Consider the following 20552-nt stretch of genomic DNA (forward strand, 5'->3'; position numbering starts at 1 on the left):
AAAAGGCACGAGAGACTAGTGCACACGCCGGCCATAAACCTGTCTTAAACCCGCCCGGTCGTCCCCATGTACCGTCCGTACCGTCCGTACAGTACATACCCGCAGGGGCCTCGTACGAGCAGCGCCAGCGCGTGCCTGCTTGCTGACCTCGCCCGCCTGCTCGCAGCGGCGGCTGCCGGCTGCACGTATGTACGCTTGTATGCACGTATGTATGCATGCGCGCCGTGACGCCAGCCTGCCTCGAGTCGATTTGTCTACGCCTCGAGGGCGCGGCCGAGGCTTGCTGCTCCGATTGGCGGGCGGGTGGGTTGTGTGCTGTGTGGATTTATGGCGCGGAGGTGCTGGGATCGCGGCGAGGGCAGTTGGGTACGGAGGTAGATAGGTAGGTACTGTAGGAGTGTGTAGGCAGACAGGTAGGCAGGCAGGTAGGCAGATAGGTCTCCAGCCAGCTCGCCAGCCAGACAGATATCAGACAACTAGCCAGCCAGCCAGCCAGCCAGCCAGCCGGGATAAGCAACGCTCAGCTCACTCCCACCACCACCCACACCCATCCCATCATCCCATCAACACTCACCCACCCACCAGCCCAGCCCAGCCCAGCCCAGCCGCGCAGCCGCACCCGCAGGCCACGCCCGCCCCTCCCTCTTCCCCAGTCCTCTCATCTCGCCTCGCCTCTCATACAATCCCATACCCACACGCATACCCTGCCAGCGGGCTGGCGGACCCACTCCCCCACCCAGGGACCCGGCACCGGCACCGGGACCCTGGCCCGGAGATGCTTAGCGCGTGGGGCATACACACACACCCCCCTACCCTAGGCAGGAGGCGTGGGGCACGAGTCACGCGGGCTGGCGCGGCAGGGGCAGCAGAGACAGAGCAGACAGCCTACACAGCGGCCGCTAGTTATTGGTGAGGTCTTTGTCGAAGCTTATGTATGTGCTGCTGCTGTGTCGTTTTTTGCGGAAGCTTGATTGCGGTTGTGCGTGGTGGCTGAGGCTTGGTTGTTGGTGGTGTTGAGCCGTTGCCGTTGCCGTTGCCGTTGTTGCTAGGTGGTGGAGCTTGTAAAGAACGACGGCCGGGGTGGGGTGTCTGTTTGACCCACCCACTCTCTTCCTCGCTCCGATCATTGCGTATCGTGCCGCAGCGTGCTGCAGCGAGGCGAGCCGCGCCGCCAGGCCGTCAAGTTGTTAACTTCACGTCAGTTCGGTTCGGGTTGGGTTGGTTCTCGACTGCCGTAGGCAATTAGGTGGGTAAGTCCCGCTGTGTATGAGTATACGAGAAGTGGGCATCTGAAGAAAAAGAACAAACGAGCTAGCTGCGCCGTAGGAGTAGACGGACGGCCTCTCTGACCCCCACAAAGCAAAGCAAAGAAAAGAAAAGAAAAGCAAAACAAACCTAGCGAGGCGAAACGAAGCCCAGCAAAGCGCAGCGCAGTGCCGTGCATGAAGGGTTGGAAGAACCGCCCCTCCCTCTCCCCTCTCCCTCCTCCTCCTCCTCCGTCCAGAACTTTCTATTCCACTTCCCACTCCTGCAACCCACACGCACTCAAGCATACGCGCACGCGCGCGAAAATAGCCCTCCCTCTCCCTCTTCCTCTCATCCATCCAGCGAGCCGCAACCCCCCAAGCGCACACGTGCGCCCGCTCTACGTCCGGATTGGCCAACCAGCGAGCCAGCGAGTGAGCGTGGCCTGCATCCGCGACGCTTCCATGCGTCCTGGCATGCGGCGGCATCCAGCAAATCCACCGCGGCAGAAAGGCAAACCGGACGTGCGCGTGCGCGTGTGTCGTGTGTCGTGTGTGTTGGTAGTGCGGTTCCGCCACCGCGGCACGGCTGCCAGGCAGGCAGGCAGGCAGGCAGGCAGACGGGCGGATGGGTGCGCGGGCCTGGTAACGTGGCGCCTGGCCTGCCCTGTCCTGCCCTGCTCGTGCTCGTGCTACTACGTAGGTGGGTAGGTACTGTAGGTAGGGTAAGTAAGTATTCCAGGCAGGCTGTCGGGACCGGGTGAAGGGGTGGCGGGCCTACACACGCACGCCCTGGCGCCCGGGGTGTGTGTGTGGGATGGAGATCGCGTGGCTTGTTGGGCGAGTGCGAGTGCGGGGAAGAGTTTCTTGCCACGCCTGACTTGCCCTGCGGTGTGGAGGGCGGGAGGGCGGGATGGGATGTCAGTGGGTGGAAGGGCGGGGCTGGATACCCGGGGAAGGAGAAGCCGGAGCCGGGGCCGGAGAGGAGTGACGGTGCGAGGCGGCGCTACTGTACGGTGTATGGTTTGTTGGAGAGGGGAGTGGATGCGAGAGCGAGAGAGAAAGAGAGAGAAAGCGATGCTGCTGCTGCTACTGCTACTCGTACGAGCAGTTGCAGATGCGATAGATGGGCTGATGTGCGTGAGATGTGGCTTGAAGCTTGACGGGACTGTTGCTAGGAAGTGAGGGCTTGGGCTTTCTTGTGTCGTTGACGTCGAGAGATAGGCGGTTGCTGTGTTGCTGCGGCTGCGTTACTAGCCCGTGTTTCATGTCTTCCTGCCCGACAGGCCGGGGGTGGTTGCTGTGCTGCCCTGCCTGGCTGTTGCACTGCGTGGCACTATGGTATATCGTTCGGCAGACGTGCTCGGAGAGTTTGATGGTAGATTGTCATGCGTTAGTGCTTACGCTGGTGGGTTTCTTGTTTGTGATGGTATGGATGGCGTTGATGGACTGGGTTTTCCATTGTAGTTGAGGCGGGGAAGAGGGGAAGAGGACGAGGGGTTTACGGTAGAGGTGGACGTGAAGATGAGACATCGGAAGAACTTGAAGACTGGTGAGTAAGAATGATAACAGACTAGAAAGAAAAGTGAATCTAAAAGGGAACTACTTAAAAAAACAGATGCAGGAAACAGACGAGAAAATCAAAACACGGTTGGATGTACAACAGGAGGAATAAGAAAAGCCAAAGAAAGAATAACAAAATCTTTAATCCATTGCAAAATGTAAAGCACTCCTATAGATAAAAATTAATCGTCACTGAACTCACTTTAAAAACAAAGAACTCCTCGAGCTGGCGATAATTAAATTTCACCAACACAATATCCTCCATTCATTGTATTATGATTCATTGATTTCCGGCGACCACAAATCAACTTCCCAGGCAGCAACCTACTACCGCAGTGCACAAAACACCATCTCCATACCAAAGATTCTCATCCAGCAGAGTGTCGCCCAACTACAATATAAATACCACATATCCAGAACCCAACCCGAACATCCTCCCCAGTCTCAAACAACAGTGACTCCCCTAGCCACACCAACCCAACCCAACTCAACACCAATCAATTTCCACCCACGGGCCTATAACCACCAACAATAAGCCACCAAAACTCCCTCCTCCTATTCCCCTTACCAACTAACCCCTCAACCACCACGCAGCCAACACCCTACCCCCTCCCTCCCCCCCACCGAGTCTGACGCTAAACCCGCAAACCAGTCCGCACACGACGCCTCCCCCCACCAGCGACCAAAAACAACCTCACCTACATAATTTATAAATATACTATATACGCACCCCCATCCGCGCACACAGACCCAGATCGCCCGCCCCTCCCCCCACCCGCGCGCTACGATCAGTGCAGCAGCACGTCTCCCGCCACTCGCAATCAAGCGCAATGTCTTCGCGCGCAGGCGCCCCCATCCCCTCTCCACGCTAAAAACCAAAACAACCATCACGACCGAAAAAAAGAAAAAAGTTGCTGCAACAAAGCGTATTAAGTGTTGGTAGTAGTAGTAGTAGTAGTAGTAGTAGTAGTAGTAGATAGTTAAGTGCCTTGGTGCCTTAGATACACATGCTTAACCCCCGTCCCCCGTTCCGTTCCGTTCAATCAATCAAATCCATCCATCCCCCATAACTACCTATCTGACATGGCTCTCGTGCATGTCGACCTCGCTCACGGCGCATTCGTCCGTCGTTCGTTCCAAATCCCCCATATTTGCGTGAATCGCGCGCGCAACGACAACAACATGGTCTGCCTAACCGCAACTGACTGACTGACTGACTGATGCTTACCATGTTTTTCTACAAAAAACGAAAACCTGCAGCTGCAGCAGCTGCAGTAATAGCAGCGACAGCGACAGCGACAGCGACAGCGACAGCAGCAGCAGTGGCAGCAGTCCCGACGGAAAACGTAGAAGAAGAGTAGTCCTGATCACCACATAGCGCGCACACACACACGCGCACACACACGCGCACACACGCCCCCCTCTCTGCCCTTGACTCAACCCCCCTCTCCCTCTCCTCCCCCCCCTCTGCTTCGATCCACCGCCAGCAGCCCTGTGCGCGCAGTTATCCCCTCAAATCGTCCGTCCCCATCACCGGTCCTTACCGTAACGAAGCAAGCCTGTGCAATCTCGCCCATCCGCCATCCTCGTCACTGCTCCGCCTGCCCAGCACCTCGATCTTCTCCATCATTCCCGGAACATGGGAATCGGACTGATAAAAAAAGAAACTCAAAACTCAGATATGATTGCAAAGGCAGAAAAATGTCGCTCCCGCACGCCGCAGATAACCAAGCCAAAAAAAGGGGGGGTTAAGGTGTAAAGCATAAAAGTGTCAGACTAAAAGAGTAATCGCTCTTTGTACACGGACGCGCGCTTTTGACGCAGGATACTAACCGACGAAGAGCAGTAGTAGTAAAAAGTGAGAAAAAGTAGGGGAAAGCCCCGTCCAGATCTGTGAGCGCGGCGAGATCACTACGACCGGGCGCTGTGGATCTTGAGCGAAGATCATCCAGGTTGCATATTAAGATTTCGCTTGGACGGGCTGATAAGGTGGTTCGAATTTCGAATCTGAGAAGCAACGGTTCAGGAAGTAGAAGTGGGAGAAGAAGAGGAAGACAGCATGCTGGTATCAAGTGCCGGAACACGCATCGGACGCCAGTAGCAAAGGTCGACGACCATCCACCAGGGAACGGGCGCTTCAACCAAAGTGCTGTGGCGAGATTTGCGGTGGCGCTGTCGGGGTTTGCTTCGAAAGGGGCGGACTCTGAGGTCGGCTCCAGAAGTCGAGCGATGCAATCGTGTCTTCGCCCATTTCGTCTTCGTACGCGTACAGAATCTGGTTGCACCTTGTAAGCTCGAAGTCTTTTGACTGTACGGCAGCTAGCAACTCACCTCTCTCGTGGAAGAATGCAGCATCCTGATGTTCTTTGCAGTGAGAATGTGCACCAGCATTCCCGTCTCCATGTGCCTGATTTCGATGAAACTGGGCTCGAAGGCGAGGATGTAAGGATTGAAGATGGCAAAGGCTTGTGGAGTGCCTTCCCATGTAATCTTCCAATCCGGACGAGCGCGCCAGCCATTCCGGTTGACGAAGAAGGAAAAGTCGGTGTAACACAGCAAGAACTCGGATGATAGACGCTCGATGTGGATCGGCTTGATGTTTTCGCGACGCGCAACGAAGTCGAGAGAAGTGTCGGCCTGGTCGAGCAGAGATTGCGTCTCGAGCGTCTCGAGCGAAACGACTTCGAAACCCTTGGCGCAACCAACGCAGAGCTTCGACCTGAGGAAGTGGATCGAGGTTGATTCCGTGGGGATGTAGAATTCCTAGGTTTGTCAATACAATCACAGGCCTGCTGTAAGATAAACGCACCTTGTAAGGCTTGAGCACATCCTGCCCACCAGCAAGCATCCTCGAGAATCCAGACTTCTTCGACTTCCTGCCCATGTTTTCCATTGGCTCGTAGACCTTGATCGTAGTAGAGAGCGCCGAGGTCTTGACACAGCATACAAGATGCTGGCCGACGCATACACCAGCCTTGAAGAAATTGGCGTGGCAAATCTTCCTTCCCCTCTTCGACACTGCGCCCTGGGTTTCGTCGGTGTCCAATGCGTCGAGCGGGTACGAGTACATGGTCTTGTCGGACAGGACCAAGAGAATCTGGTGCTGCTCCAGCACGTCAATTTGTGTGACCGCCTTGCAGTCAAGCACACGCTTGGGCTTCATAGAAGCATCCTTCGGCCTACGGTCAGCAACGTATACACCAAAGTCAGTGCCGTAAGCCAATTTGCGGCCACCATCTGCGTCTGAATCAGTGTTATTCTCACAAGAAAACAAAGGAAAGGATACGAACCAAGCGGCACACAGCAATTGACCCTGATGGACTGGTTGAAGAATCCTTCGCAAACAATCTCCTTGGTGAAGATGTTACTCCGGTCTCTCAGGTTCTTTTGCTGCTCTTGAATGTGTTTCATCCATTTCTCCTGCGAGATTTGCGTCGTGGCGTACAGCGTCAATTCGTAACCTCCTTTACCAAGGTGCTTGAAAGTGATCGGGTAGCCTTGCGTCTTGGAGTTGTCGGATTTGGGTGCTGTTGGAGCATTTTTGTTAGTGAGGGCTAAATTTGGAGAAGGCCGTTTGGCTATACCCTGCTTATTATTGGTAGGGAACAGCTCGTCCATTTGCGTGATGACCAGCAATTCCAGAGGGATAGGTTTCCTGTAAACCTTCATCTCCTCTTTCTTGTTCACGGTTTTGACGCGGACGAGCAGGACGGCGTGATCGAACAGGTAGGCTTGAATATCCGTGTTGCTGTCAGTCGGAGTCTTCTTCAGAGCTCCCTTGAAGACGAGCTGGCGGTTCTCTTCAGTAAGCTTCAGGTCGACGTATTCGCCAGGTCGGAACTTGAGATCCCTGTTTAGCTGCACCAAGTTGAAATGGTTCTCTGCCTTTCCGGATTCAACGTTGACCTTCGAAAGGAATTCGCGGATCAGTTCCACCGCCTTCGGTATATCCTTGCGATCCGGGTTTTCATCGGCGGTGTACTTGAGCACGTTCTCCAAAAGCAGCGGGTATCTGGCCAATCTCGTCGTCGGCTTCGTAAGGTAACCGTTGAGTTCCAGCTTCCTCGATTCTTTCATTCGTTCCACTTCGTCCACGAATTTCGCGAATGCAGGGTTTGTCTTCTTCTCATGTTCGAACTCGTACTTGCCAAAGAGCTGGTTGGCACCATACTTGATGAAAGGACCAAAGTGAGGCACGTATTCCAGGAAGATATCGCCGACGTTTTTGACCACTGGCTCCACTTGCTGTCTTCGGGTCAGTGACTCTGCCATTTTGGCGTTGACCTTGTAGACTTCTTGGCAGTTTGAGAAGACGGTGCGAATGAATTTTTCGCGGCGATGCTCGGGGATGGGCGACGTCTGGGGGTTGCGCAACGGCTTCATCCAGAAGTCCCGGAGATACTCAAGGTCCTTGACGAAGTCGCGCTCCGTGTACATCAGTTCGGAAAGGACTTCCTGGCGCTTCTTCTCCTTGTCAGAGATGCTGTCAGCCACCTCCTTGGAGACAGTCATGATCCAGAGCTTCTTCTCATCATTGTCATCGTCATCGTGAAGACTAGACTTGGACTCCTCCCTCTTCAACCCGGGCTGGGGCTTCATGTTCAGCCGAGCCTGCTGTTCCAACCGGCGCGGGCAAGCAATCGAGTAACAGAGTTTGTCTCTCGTGCACGTTGGGGAATAGCATTCTGTCAAAAGCGTGAAGACACCGTTCACCTCGGTGGAATCCTCCAGCATGGTCTCCCGGAACTGATACACCTCGGCTGGCGAATCTCGTAATCTGTGAGCGTAAGTAACTTCATGGAAGAACTTTTGCGCATCAAGAGACCGGCCCAGAAGAAGCGCAAGGTTTCGGTCCGAGGTCCTGATGATGTAGGCGATGAGCTCCACAGCTTCCGCACCCGTGAAAGCACTGTTGTATACCAGCCCGTCCTTTTCCTTTTCGCCCAAAATAATCCGCGCCCTGAAGGCCTCCGAAACCCGGGACAGCAGCGCCGGGTAGACCATAGGACGCTTTTCTTGAGCAACCATCTGCGGATGCTGCGAGGAGCTCGATTTCGAGGGCCGCAAAGTTGTCTCGGTCAGGTCAGACGGCGCAATCGTTGAAGCCATGGACATGGTTCTCTGCGTGCTGAAGCTGCCTTGGCTGGTGGTCCTCGTCTTTACGCCAGGGCTCGGCGTGATATGAGGGGCTCCGTGACCGGGCGACGCTTGGTCGTGGGGCGCCATTGGCATCGGTCCTCCATTCGTGTCACCTGATTCACGCCTACGGTTCGGTATGACGCGCCCGCTCATAGTCTGAGCATATTCGTTGTCTCGGGCAAAAGATGTCAAAGACATGGTCCGCTCATCCGGTCTCTCCGGGACCACCCTTCCTTGTGCGGTTGTCCTCGCCATGTGGTTCGTGTATGGTTGTTGCCGGAAGGCGTGTGCCGGATTCACGTGGTGCGACCCAGGGGGAGTGGGGTACATCTGAGGGCGGGGAGCAGCGGCGAGGGACTGAGAACGGTATGGGTCCGATGCCAAAGCCGGACCCGGGGCGCCACCAGGAAACCTGTTGGGAATCGGCTTGTTGCCGTACATGGGGCCTGGCGGCATCCCTCTGGGATCCATGCGTTGCGGCATGTTGTAGGGCCGGCGATCAGGACGGAGGGGCTGAGGCAGATACTGGGCCGGCGGCTGGCGCTGTCCGGGGGGCGGCGAAGGGTCGCCTGGCCTTGGGGGAGGGTAATATCCATTTGGGGCGGAACCGTAACCATTCATGCCCGGCCGCATCGGGGGTGCCCGTTGCATCATGTCAGAAACCTGACCCGACATGGTTGCAGCGCGGTCGGGCATGCGCTGGAATGTCTGGGTAGTCATAGTTTGAGAGCGCCCCGGCGGGGGCGCGGCTCCAAAGATACTGGAGAAGGCCGTGTCCCGCTGCTGGTCGCTGGCATGGCCGTAAGGGCGACCATAATCCCTGCCCTGGTGACTGCCGTAGTCCGCCATGTGATTTGTCCGCTCCGGCCGTGTGCGGCGAGCAGCCTCGCAGCTACAACCTCAATGCTTGAAGGAGTGTATGAAGGTATGCTTGGTAGGGAGGGATGTGCGGTCGCAGGGGTGTGCAAAGGGCCGCGGCGACTGCGACGTCCCAGCTGCGAGAGCGCGAGCGCGACAAGAGAGTGTTGAAGAGGTTGAAGGGAGAGGGGAGAGGCGGGCGCAGCAAGACGGGGGCGGTCCGGGGCGCTGGAGCAGCTCGGGGGTTGAGGTAGGAGGTCGGAGTTGAGTTGGTCCCTGGGAGCTGCCGGCAGAGCGGTAATCGGCTGGGGTTATTATCTGTCGTTTTAGAGATTGGGGGGCGACCTGGCAGGGGCAAGCCGGGCGACGACTGGCAACGGCGGAGTCGACAATGACAGGTGAGGAATCAGAGCAGCCCGCAGGTCCGACGTGGGATGAGGACAAAGCAGAGTGAGCGGCGTGCCGAAGTCAAAGCCTGCGGACGGTGTCTGCGACGAGGTCCCTCCAAGGGCTTGCGGGCTGCCCGTACAGGGAAGGCTTGGCGCCAAGGGACGTGTGCCTCAGGCGTCTGGGGGTGAGGTGATGCATCATACATTTGGAGTCGCACGCAGCACGTTCTATCAGCTAGCCACAGGATGGAATACAAGCCAGCACGCCTGGCCGCGGGTGCGGTGATGGCGGGGGACGAGCCTCGCAGGGGAAATGATCCTCCCAGCGCACCATAGCCCCGGACTGAGGCGTCCACTGCGCACTTGCAATCGCATTTGCTTATGCTCACTGCGCAGCAGAGAAAACAAAGATACGGGCTTGGCAATCGGGAGATCATCGTTGGGACTCCATGCGGGTTCCAACAGCACTCGGGATGGTTGAGTTGCCAGCTCTTCCGCATGCCACGGGAGAAGCCTTGTTGGTGCACTTGTTTAAGGACGACCTTCATCGCCCGGGCAATAGACTAACGGCCAGCCTGCCTAACCCCATGGAAAATTTCAAGACTTTGCCCATGTGCAAAAGCAATTGGATGTGACTCAACGCCCCCTTCGAGTCGGAACGGGCAACGGATGTCAATTGCGCTAGGGCGGGTGCGGATGCACCTCGAGTCATCGAGTAATTGCGTAAAGAACAGTGCCTTCTCGGCATGCGCCGAGGGCGTCTCGCGTGTCGAGGTCGAGGACGGACTCGAGGTGGTGGGCTCCATTCCCAGATGACGATCCAGGCGGCCCACGGAGTTTAATCGCTCCATCACCGACTCCGCCAAGACTTCCCTGTCACGGACACCAGCGCAGCTATCCTCGCCAACACCGCACCTTGAAGCGGCCCCATCGCCTGCATCGCCATTGCCTCGACGAACCCTTGACGCTTCTACGAATACCGTCTCGACCGCCGACTTTTCACGACTCGACACCATGTCGGAATCCGAGCTCTCGCCCAAGTTCGCGCCGTTCTTCGGCATGGTAAGTTGCGCTCTGATCGCCATCACGTAGTTATGGCATCGGCTAACATGTTGCAGGCTGGTATCGCGTTTGCTGTAAGTCGCCACAATACCCGTTCAAACCAGCTCACGACGTTTCTGACCCCCTCGACCAGATGATCTTCGGATGTACGTTACGCCATGTCGACTTCAATCCTCCCCAACACGTCACCACACCCAACCTGTTGGAGCCCGATTTCGCTACAATTACGCACAATTCTTTGTCCGGCTAGGGGCTCGAATTCGGCTGCCTTGGCTTGGCCAAAGAGTTATCCATATCCACATATTGCAGAGCGAGAACATGTGGTGATAGAGGCTGATGGTGGCTACAGGCATAGGAGCCGCATATGGCACCGCAAAGTCAGGCATCGGTATCTCCGGTGTTGGAACCTTCAGGCCTGACCTCATCATGAAGGCATGTTCTAAAGATCACCTCGGTGCAATTCTCCGACTTACATTATACAGTCGCTCATTCCGGTCGTCATGTCCGGTATCATTGCTGTCTATGCCCTCGTCATTGCAGTGCTCATTGCCGGAGACATGGGCCCGCCGCCGGGGCAGAACTACAGCCTGTTTAGCGGCTTCATGCACCTTGCGTGTGGCTTGTCGGTGGGCCTGACTGGATGTGCTGCAGGCTACGCGATCGGCAAGGTTGGAGATATGGTGCGTGCATCGTCAGGACATGCGCAAAGGTGTGATACTAAGTCTCGTAGGGTGTGCGATCGTACATGCAGCAATCGCGTATCTTTGTTGGTATGGTTTTGATCCTGATTTTCGGAGAAGTCCTGGGTCTTTACGGGTATGCATTTCTATATATGGATCTGAACTGCAAGGGACTAATGGATGCTGCAGTCTTATTGTCGGCCTTATCCTCAACACTCACAGCCGCGGATGAGCAAGTATCGGTGAAGAAGCCTCGTGCGCACGATTGGCGGTGAGCCGTCGGTTGTGAACATGAGCGAGACACGCCACGGAACTAAGCTAGCATGCACTGTACGAAGCGCTCCTTTGGCTGCACTGGAAGGATGGAGCATTCCATCGGATGGTGAGCCCGAGGCTGGAGCCTGGCGTGCAGCGTATAGTTATAAATTGCGTCGCCGTTAGACAGTGTTTGCGGTAGAGGGCGCCGGAACGGGCCGGAAAAGGAAATGTATATATATGTGTATCACGCTGCAAGCAAAGTAATGGTCGGCCTTGCCGAAAAGCAGACCAAGGCATTCCGTGACTGAGTCGCGATCCATCATGCAGCGTCGCACGTGCTTCGTCATGCGGAGGTGGACCCCACGCATATCGCAGGTCATCTGCCGGCGATGCAATGCGATGGCCGACCGAGGGAGCCAAATGGCGGGTTGGACTCGATGGGCTGAGCGAGGCTAGACCAAGATCGAGGAGCCTGGTTGCTGGTTGCTCGGCCGTAGGGCTTTTTTTCTGCGATGACTAGCTGGGTGGAGCCTGGGATGTCAGGCAAAGCAGAGGAGCGTCATCACTCTCCTCGCGCCGAGTGCGATTTGCGCCGACAGACCCCTCCATCTATCAAAACACGCCGCCCACGCTTCTCACGCCTCTCAGCCTCTCCACCACCACCACTCCGCATCCACTCTGCCGCTTGCTGCCTCTGCCGAGTCGCAGGCCCGCTCTCGCGAAACCCATGCGCGCAGACATGTTCTAACTGAGCGCGCCAACCCAACCACGACCACATCCTTCCCACCGCCTCGTCGCGCACCACGGCTATGGCCGCAGCAACCTCCGCAATGCACCACCTCGTTCCGCACAGCATGCGCAGCTCCAACCACAACGGGCACAGCGACGATCGCAACTCCTCCAACCAATCACAGAAGCACAACAGCCACGCGGACGCGAAGCAGCGCGAAGAGGAAAAGAACCGCTTGGCCGAATGGGAGGCGGAGAAGGATCCGCTAGAGCCGGATGTTGTAGCCGCCGATCCCACCAAGAAGAGGGTCGGCCATTCAGCCAAGTACCTACGCTGCGAGGACTTTGAGCTGGTGAAGACACTGGGCACGGGTATGCGCAACACCGTCATCGCGGGGTGGTCTGTCGAATCCCGGGGCTAAACTTTGTTTTTTCCGTGACTATTAGGGACGTTCGCGCGAGTATGGCTTGCGCGCCTCGCAAATCCCCGTGAAGGAGATCGGGACAAGGTCTTCGCACTCAAGATCCTCCGCAAAGTGGACGGTAAGCTGCCCGAGCCCAGGCCACACTCTGGCACCAATGGACTGACACAAGCGTTCCTGCAGTGGTACGGCTCAAGCAAGTGGAACACGTCCGCAATGAACGCAACGTCCTGGCCGCTGTTGCTGGTCATCCCTTCATAACGACCATGGTCGCCAGTTTCCAAGACCAGGACTCGCTCTACATGCTCGTTAGTTCAACCGTCTCCACAAAAAATACCAGATTAGGCAGTGGGCTAACCTTGATGCGTCCATCAGCTCGACTACTGCCCCGGTGGTGAAGTTTTCAGCTACCTCCGTCGTGCACGGCGTTTCAATGAGCCGACGTCCCAGTTCTACGCCGCGGAGATTGTGTTGATTCTCGAGTTTTTACACGAAAAAGAAGGCGTCGCTTACAGAGACTTGAAGCCCGAAAACATCCTGATAGACGCTGAAGGTCACCTGAAGCTTGTCGATTTCGGATTCGCAAAGAAAGTTGAGCAAAGTCAGTGTTGCACTGTTTCTAAAAGATTAGAACACCACTAACCGTGTTGTAGGAGAAACGTACACGTTATGCGGAACCCCAGAGTATTTGGCTCCTGAAGTGATCAGGAATACCGGTAAGACACTCAACTGCAATACTTGCATGAAGATGAACTGACGATTGTCCAGGACATGGTTGCGCGGTCGACTGGTGGGCTTTTGGTATTCTCGTTTATGAGTTCTTGGTCGGCCAACCTCCTTTCTGGGACCAAAACCCTATGAAGATCTATGAGCAGTACGCCCCTTTCCCATCTCAATTTGCATAGGTCGATACTCACTATCTTTTCAACAGAATTGTGGAAGGGCGTGTTCGCTACCCTTCGGCCATGTCGCCTGACGCTCGTGACCTCATTGGCAAGCTTTGCACCGTCGACACGTCCAAACGCCTTGGCAACATCAAGGGCGGCGTTGGAGCCGTCAAAGCACATCCCTGGTTCCGTACCATCGACTGGGAATCTTTGTATTACCGGAAGGTCCCGGGCCCAATCATTCCGCATTTGAGAGGACCGGATGACACTAGGAATTTCGATGAGTATGACCCCGAGCCGGAAGGGCGTCCGCCATATACGCAAGACATGGCGGACAAGTACGACGAGGCGTTCAAGGACTTTTAGATGATAGCATCGGCAACGGTCGTTTGGAAAGAGGAGGTCACCGGGAGTTGTTGGCGGCGAGTTGTGCTTGTACAGAGAGCACCGTGAACTGTATATGAAAACGGGCGGCACAAGTTCCACCTGGGCCAAGGAACTGTTGGATACCCAACGTCGCTTGGAATACGTTTGACGAGTCCCGAGTCTGGTGTTTTACGGAGGATTGGAAAGGTTTTGATACCTGCCGTTTGTCTTTTTCTTATGGAGGGAGTAGTAGCGGCGCTGCCGCTGCTGCGTACACTGACCCATGTGGTATAGGTATTGTTCTCTTTGAGAGTGTATAGTTGTACCTACTTATCACGTTTTCTTTTTCTCATAGGCCAGGCTATGCCCTGTAGATGTTAGCGACAGAACAGCGGCAATGCCGGTAATGCAGTTACGCATGACGGTTGCTCTGATGATTGAATGAAATGCGGAGTTTTTGGGGGGCTTTGAAGAGACAATCTCTTAGTGCTTGGTATGTGCTAGTATCGATACTGAAATGCTAAGGATGCGAAGTTCGCCAAAAATAGTTGATAGCAGCTCGCGTGTTGATCAAGATGAGCAGTTCGTGGGGTTTACTTTGTAGATCCCACTGCTTGTTGTGGCGTGATGTTCAAGAAGCCCCTTCACAACCCCGCTCATTTTTGGGAGGTGTTGCTACTATATACACAGTACATCGACGCCAAGCAGCCTGCACTACTGAAACTATGCAACATCCTAGCCGACGGCCTTTCACATAGCACAGCGGCAAAAAGGCTACCCGCAGCATGCTGCTACCCGCTCGGCGGATCGCCTGGTGCAAACTGGTCATCTGCAGGTACGCAAAATTCTTGTTGCAACACAAGCAACACCTTCGGAGATGGCTAAAACATGGCCCTATAGAAAAAGCGCAGGACACAAGCTGAACAAAGATCATCACCTCTCAAAGCGGCTAGTTGTCCCAACCGGGGTAGCATTCCCGTGCAACGTTCGGGTGCTCTCCACTCCCCGCCCCGCATTTTACCCCACGCGCGGCACCCAACACCGCCTTGTCAGCGGCAATCACTTGTCCTGCTGCCCGGCGGCAAGCGGGGGTCAGAGTGTCCGATTCGCGACCCCTCAATGCAAATCCCACCCCGTGTATTCCCCAATCTTGACACTCCCCGGCGGCTGACCGCAAAAACTGGCAAACATGCTGCGCACCCTGCTCAGAAGGAAGCCTTCTCCTTTGAGAATCAGTCTCAAAGGCCCCTGCGAGACAAAGAGAAGCCTCCTGACCAAAGCGTTTGCTAGCGGGCCAACACAGGTAGCGTATAGCTTTCATTTCTTGTCATCATCAAACCGCACGTCGACTAACGCTCAATAAATGTAGCCGCCATTGCTCGAGCAGACGGTGGACAAACACTTTGCCTCGATCGTCTCGCAACATGGAGACCGCCCTGCGTGAGCACACCTCTTGGCAATAGCTTGTCGCTTCATGCTAAGACAGCTCAAGCGTCATATCCCGGCATCAACGGACGACGCTTTCCTATGACGCTCTCGACAGAAAAAGCAATTCTCTGGCACGTGGTATGCAGAGCATAGGTGTCAAGAAGGGAGATCGAATTGCTGTTTGTCTCGGTGACAACATAGAATACACTACCGTAGGCAGTTTATTCCAAGCTGCTGGACTTTGCTGATCGGCTTCCTAGCTCATCTATGCCCTCTTCAAATTGGGTGCAATTTTGGTTCCGATAAACCCCGCATTCAATGCCACACAGGTTGTTTCCGCGCTCAACCATCTTGCCGTTAGCCATATAGTCATCGGTACTGAAACCAGACGGCCACGAAAAGAACCAAGATCTAACGTTCCTCTATTGAAGCACTTGATTGCAGATCTAAATGGATCAGCAGGTCAGGTGCACTCTGAGCTCGTGCCATCCCTGCAAAGCGTTGTCCTCGTAGACAATTCTGATGGCCGAGTTGATGTTCAGAACCTTGGATTAACTCCCTGGTATGCTGTCCAAGACGGAGGAAGCGGTGCAGAGAGGCCTTTGCCGGAACAGGGATTGGATCCAAATGATATTGTCAACATTCAGTTTACTTCTGGAACGACTTCGTCGCCAAAAGCAGCATGCCTTATAAACAAAGCCATTTTGAATAATGGGAGAAGCATAGGGGACCGAATGTTACTGACAAGCAAAGACGTAGTTTGTTGCCCGCCACCTCTGTTCCAGTAAGTGTTGTCTCAGTGCCAAGAATATATCAGATCACTTACATTTACAGCTGCTTCGGTTCCGTCCTTGGCTACATGGCCACAGCCACCCACGGCTCAGCCTTCGTACTTCCAAGCGAATGCTTCGATGCCGAGGCCTCTCTACGGGCCGTCCAAGAATATGCCTGCACAGCCCTCTACGGCGTCCCGACCATGTTCCTTGCGGAGCTCGAACTCCTGGCCGCTGGCGTCGTCCCCAATACAGGCTTCTCGCAGCTCCGTACCGGCATTGCGGCAGGCAGCTCCGTTCCTGCGGAGGTTATGAAGAAACTACACAAAGTGCTGAACTTGACGGAGCTGACAATCTGCTACGGGATGACGGAGACCAGTCCGGTGAGCGCGATGACAACGACGGACGATCCGATCAAGAAACGCGTCGAGACGGTGGGCAGGCTGATGCCGCACGTCACGGCCAAAGTGGTGAATCCGGCGGATTGGACTCAGGTTCTGAATGTGGGCGAGCGTGGAGAGCTGACTGTCAGTGGGTATCTCACGATGAAGGGCTACTGGGGTGACGAGGAGAGGACTGCAGAAGTGCTTGTGCCGGATGAAGAGGGCATGTTGTGGATGCATGTGAGTTGCAGCAGCGCTTCGGATCGTGATGATGACTGACACATTTTTAGACCGGAGATGAAGCATCCATGGACGAGGAAGGCTATGTGACCATCACTGGTCGCATCAAAGACCTCATCATCAAGGGCGGAGAGAACATCCATCCAAGCGAGGTGGAAAACTGTCTCCTCGCACACGATGCTGTCGCAGAAGTGTCCGTTGTTGGCGTGCCAGATGAGCGCTACGGAGAAGTTGTATCCGCATTCATAGTCGTGCACTCGAAAATGCAAATGACAGCGAAGGAAACGAGAGACTTTGTTGGGCAGAACCTGAGCCATCACCTTGGTAAGTTGTACTGGATTTGTGACAATGAAGGGACGAGGTAGTTGACGGTTGATCTCACAGTACCGAAGTATGTCTTCTGGGTGGATTCGATTCCGAAGACGGCCAATGGAAAGACGCAGAAGTTCAAGCTGAAGGAAACAGCTATACAGATGCTAAAAGATGGAAAAGGTATCGAGTAATGTCAGAAAATTGTAAGAATTTTCGGTCCACGCGACCATAGATCTCATACGTTTAGACTGTAAAAATTGAGAGAAGTGCTGCTGCTCATTATCAAAGTCGGCCTTGATAGTGAAAATTGCATGCCTTCGAGGAGCATCGTAGGTTGTTAAACACTCACCGCTGATTGAGCGTCAAGCCGCGCCTTCCTACTCCGATGAACTCCTACTTCCTTCCTATTCGAGATCTGACCTGACCCGTCCATAGTCTTCATCACCACAAAACGCTGTCGCTCATTCTTTCTCCACTCAACCTTTCCCTCCACTCATTTTTCTCTTCATACTACCTCCACTGCTCTCCACAAGCCACGACACACCTGCCGACGCGTGTGGCGTTTCGCGGCCTTGCCGCAGTATTGTGACGCCCTGCTCTGTTCGCCTCTCGGACGCCCCGATTCGCTGGATTTTAGCGCTTGAGACGTAAACTTCCCTCGTTCTGCTTGAGATGTTGCTGGGCTAATGGTACTGCCTAGGTCGACCATCTTTCGTGAGTTTCACTTCACCAAGTCATCGACCTTTGTCGTGATCTAACCAAACTCGCCAACAAGACATCGGTCCTTCATGGTACAAACCGACTTGCAGCCGACGCAAGCTGGCAACCGACGCCGGGTTCTGGCCAGAGTAGAGATCCCACCTCGCGAACGAACTATCCCGATGACGCGCGATGCAGCTGCTGGACGCCTTTCCGCTGAAGCCATGGAAGCAGATCGCGAAACACCGTCCCGCTCTAGCAAGAGACCAGGATCTCCGGTTCCACATCTAGAACAGCGAGGACCGAAAAAGCTGAAAGTGCTAGAGACGCTGAAAGCCCGCCAGGAAGAGACCAACAAATTGGTCACAGACTACCAAGGTCTCACAGTAAAGTTTCAGGATACTAAACATGAGAACGAAAGACTTCAGAAAGAGCTTGAGGCCTCAACACAAAACGAAGGAAAGTTAATGGATGAGTTGAAAGTGGCGAAGGAAGAGCTGGCAGCTGCAACCCAGGTACAAGGTTGCAATGTTTGCCTGAGCGACGAGTTTGCCATATACTCCTACCAGGCGAAAAAACATTGTGAGGGCTTCAAAGAAGACGAACTTTCTCTCGATGATCTCGAAACTTCACATAAAAATATGCACAGAGTATATCCGCGCATGGCGGAGATGATGTCCCGAGGAAAGAAGCTAGTGGAAGGAGGTTCTGTTGCTGGTGAGGTTGGGGGATTGGACAGCATAACAAGCGAAAAGAGCGATGAACGACGGAGATCAGTTTCTCAAGAAACATCAGAACTTGCTTCACTCTCAGAAGAGTTTTACATCTTCTTCTTCAGAGTGTATCAGTTGGTTGAGGCGATGCATAAACAGAGCTGCTCCGTTGCCGAGGTAGGAGGTGCTATGAAGGACCTGATTTATTATATCGACAAAACAATCGCTCAAGGAAATCCTGAGATAAGTTCAAAAGCACTTGTTGGAAGAGGTCGCAAGATTCTTCAAGATCGTCACGACTACTGGAAAGACAACGGACAGCCTGGCGATCCTCCAGATCTCAGCATAAAACCACTGGAGATTCCGTCACGCATCCAGGGGTTCAAAGACGAGCTAGCAAAAGCTTTCGAGGAGATAAGCCACCTGAAAGTTGAACTCGAAGCGGCTAAAAAGGAAACTCCAAAAATCAAAAATGCGCAAAAGAAACAAGCCACTAATCTAGAGGCTCGGCTGGGTAAACAAGTTACCAGTCCAGAGACTCAATTGGAGGAAGCAAAAGCATCACAGCGTATGTCGATCTCCGTTATTAGCACCAGAACTCAAATAGTTCTATATTGGGCTTCAACAGTCGCCGAACAGCTCGAAAACCTGGATAATGATTACATTAAAAAACTGCGGAAGGCTTTTGATAGGATGGAAGAGTTGCATGCCCAAGAAAAAAAGGCTGGCCGTAAAAAGTACAGCTTAGCAGAGGTCATCGTACATGGAAGAGAACTTGCCATAGCTGAAGCTAAACGAGAGAGACAAGCCCCCACAGAACAGCAGACAAAAAAGAGTGCCAGCAAGGAGCCGAATCAAAAACAACACTCTACTAAAAAACGTGGGGCCAAGCTCGAGAGCAAGGGTGGTGATGCACCCAAATCTAATGCGGGACGTCAAACGCCAAGTGCTCAAAAGAAGGGAACTTCCGAAACCATCGTGATCGATGACACTCCACCTATGACGCCAAGGGCCAGGTCTCCATCAGCTGCTGAACAGGATGCTCCGCAAGAAGCCTCAGCGCAGAATAATCCGGTTGACCAGAACCCGCAGTCTGCGTAGAACTCCAGAGGAAGTTTGTCTATCCGGTTGACCAGAACCTGCGAGACGAGGACAGTAACAGCGAAGCAGTTACTATTGCTCCAACCACCATCCCCCCCTCTAAACAGGAAAGCTGAACTCCGCCAACCAACGAGATAGGATGTGTCAATAAGACTTTGATAAGCCCGGCGACAGTTGAGAACGGACCTCCGGCTCCGGAACATGCAGAAAGGACTGAACAATCCACAGACACCGAGTTAATCTCCAATGTGCAGATGCTTTGCAATCAAACGGGGCAACCCATCACTTCGAATGCTAAGCATCCACAAACAGCCAAAGATGAGCCAGGAAACTGCAATACAGCTGACCCTGTTATCCATGAGGTTGTAGATACAATGGATCCGTCTGCCAGCCTCGAGCTAGCAAACAACCCAAGTCCGATGCAAGCTGAACACTCAGTCGAGGATCCGCTGGACAAATCGGATCCGCCTGATACCTCGGAAGTAGCCCAAGAACTTCTTGTCCATTGCAAGACAGAAAACGATTCAAGCCCAACACTGACGGATATTGCTGCTCAAGGTTCTTTGGGTGAAATCGATTACCTTGATGCCTACTTTGAGTGAAACCAATGACTTTGATGCCTCAGAAGCTGCGCAAGTTGCGCAAGGGCAAACCGTCATGCCTGAGTCACAAAACGATCCCAACCCGACACCAGCAGGTCCTACTGTGGAGGGCCCTCTGGATGATGTGGACCAGTATAATACCACTGAAGCCATACAAGAGCAGACGGTTGTGTACGGGCCAAGAATGATGGAAAGTCAGTCTATGGCGGTAGATGATAATCCGAACACGCCCGCGTCTCGCAGGCCACATATTGGGGGCGATGCTACAATGCAGCCACCGGAAACCCAACACCAATATGTTCCGGAGCTGGGGCCTCCAGAAGAAGAGAGGCTTCTGGCAGCAAAGATGGATGACAGCTCGGTCTCGGTCTCTTCGAGGCAGGGTTTCTTCTGAAGTAACGTCTCAGGCAAAACTCTCCTTTGGTCTATGAGCTACGAACCCCAAAATGATCCCAAAGGCTTTGGGACACTGGATCTTGCGGGAAGGGGAAGAAAAGATTGAGGTACACAAGTGCTTGGAACAAATTGAGAAAGTTGAGGACAGAATCGACGTGGGCTTTGCTTAGCATTTCACACCAAAAGTTAGTCAATACATCTGAGCTTAAACATGATTCTAATGCAGCTTGGTGTTATGTGTGAACAAAAATTAGCGAAAGAATGATCCATTAGAATCCATGGGAATCCTAAGTCGTCGGTGACGTCGT

General features: G+C 54.2%; 6 protein-coding genes across 6 annotated transcripts; 5 read left to right on the top strand and 1 right to left on the bottom strand.

Annotated features, from left to right (window-relative positions):
• Positions 1–4944: 4944 nt before the first annotated feature.
• Positions 4945–8795, bottom strand: K452DRAFT_300720 (uncharacterized protein; the record flags this gene model as incomplete). The annotated part of the gene is made up of 5 exons (XM_033542362.1): positions 4945–5082; positions 5139–5570; positions 5617–6044; positions 6098–6334; positions 6392–8795. 5 exons carry the CDS (start codon positions 8793–8795, stop codon positions 4945–4947), a joined length of 3639 nt encoding a protein of 1212 aa, XP_033394888.1.
• Positions 8796–9807: 1012 nt separating this feature from the next.
• K452DRAFT_290275 (uncharacterized protein) lies at positions 9808–11498 on the top strand. Its single transcript, XM_033540972.1, has 7 exons — positions 9808–10255; positions 10312–10329; positions 10389–10401; positions 10605–10687; positions 10738–10935; positions 10986–11071; positions 11125–11498. The coding sequence occupies exons 1-7, from the start codon at positions 10208–10210 to the stop codon at positions 11165–11167; spliced, it is 489 nt and encodes a 162-aa protein (XP_033394889.1). The 5' UTR covers positions 9808–10207; the 3' UTR covers positions 11168–11498.
• A 375-nt stretch (positions 11499–11873) lies between these two features.
• K452DRAFT_290277 (uncharacterized protein) lies at positions 11874–14067 on the top strand. The gene is made up of 7 exons (XM_033540973.1): positions 11874–12294; positions 12370–12465; positions 12528–12652; positions 12720–12945; positions 12998–13060; positions 13113–13218; positions 13276–14067. Exons 1-7 carry the CDS (start codon positions 12003–12005, stop codon positions 13595–13597), a joined length of 1230 nt encoding a protein of 409 aa, XP_033394890.1. The 5' UTR covers positions 11874–12002; the 3' UTR covers positions 13598–14067.
• Positions 14068–14421: 354 nt separating this feature from the next.
• Positions 14422–17008, top strand: K452DRAFT_352814 (uncharacterized protein). The gene is made up of 8 exons (XM_033545791.1): positions 14422–14432; positions 14498–14900; positions 14967–15037; positions 15090–15237; positions 15286–15809; positions 15860–16421; positions 16472–16745; positions 16806–17008. The coding sequence occupies exons 2-8, from the start codon at positions 14787–14789 to the stop codon at positions 16922–16924; spliced, it is 1812 nt and encodes a 603-aa protein (XP_033394891.1). The 5' UTR covers positions 14422–14432; positions 14498–14786; the 3' UTR covers positions 16925–17008.
• A 513-nt stretch (positions 17009–17521) lies between these two features.
• On the top strand, positions 17522–19246 carry K452DRAFT_320778 (uncharacterized protein; the record flags this gene model as incomplete). Its single annotated transcript, XM_033544349.1, has 1 exon — positions 17522–19246. One exon carries the CDS (start codon positions 17522–17524, stop codon positions 19244–19246), a length of 1725 nt encoding a protein of 574 aa, XP_033394892.1.
• A 374-nt stretch (positions 19247–19620) lies between these two features.
• K452DRAFT_300725 (uncharacterized protein) lies at positions 19621–20242 on the top strand (the record flags this gene model as incomplete). The annotated part of the gene is made up of 2 exons (XM_033542363.1): positions 19621–19746; positions 19805–20242. The coding sequence occupies 2 exons, from the start codon at positions 19621–19623 to the stop codon at positions 20240–20242; spliced, it is 564 nt and encodes a 187-aa protein (XP_033394893.1).
• Between the last annotated feature and the right edge of the window lie 310 nt (positions 20243–20552).

This window comes from Aplosporella prunicola (assembly GCF_010093885.1).
Source record: "Aplosporella prunicola CBS 121167 unplaced genomic scaffold K452scaffold_21, whole genome shotgun sequence".
Classification (NCBI taxonomy): Eukaryota; Fungi; Ascomycota; class Dothideomycetes; order Botryosphaeriales; family Aplosporellaceae; genus Aplosporella; species Aplosporella prunicola.

Excerpts from the sequence above, each read along its gene's own strand:
- K452DRAFT_290277 (XM_033540973.1), top strand. The coding sequence starts at position 12,003 with ATGGCCGCAGCAACCTCCGCAATGCACCACCTCGTTCCGCACAGCATG. Across the intron at positions 12,295-12,369 it reads GGTGAAGACACTGGGCACGG|GGACGTTCGCGCGAGTATGG; the intron begins GTATGCGCAACA and ends CGTGACTATTAG. Across the intron at positions 12,946-12,997 it reads CGCAAAGAAAGTTGAGCAAA|GAGAAACGTACACGTTATGC; the intron begins GTCAGTGTTGCA and ends ACCGTGTTGTAG.
- K452DRAFT_352814 (XM_033545791.1), top strand. The coding sequence starts at position 14,787 with ATGCTGCGCACCCTGCTCAGAAGGAAGCCTTCTCCTTTGAGAATCAGT. Across the intron at positions 15,810-15,859 it reads TGCCCGCCACCTCTGTTCCA|CTGCTTCGGTTCCGTCCTTG; the intron begins GTAAGTGTTGTC and ends TTACATTTACAG. Across the intron at positions 16,746-16,805 it reads GAACCTGAGCCATCACCTTG|TACCGAAGTATGTCTTCTGG; the intron begins GTAAGTTGTACT and ends TTGATCTCACAG.
- K452DRAFT_290275 (XM_033540972.1), top strand. The coding sequence starts at position 10,208 with ATGTCGGAATCCGAGCTCTCGCCCAAGTTCGCGCCGTTCTTCGGCATG. Across the intron at positions 10,936-10,985 it reads TCGGCAAGGTTGGAGATATG|GGTGTGCGATCGTACATGCA; the intron begins GTGCGTGCATCG and ends TAAGTCTCGTAG. Across the intron at positions 11,072-11,124 it reads GAAGTCCTGGGTCTTTACGG|TCTTATTGTCGGCCTTATCC; the intron begins GTATGCATTTCT and ends TGGATGCTGCAG.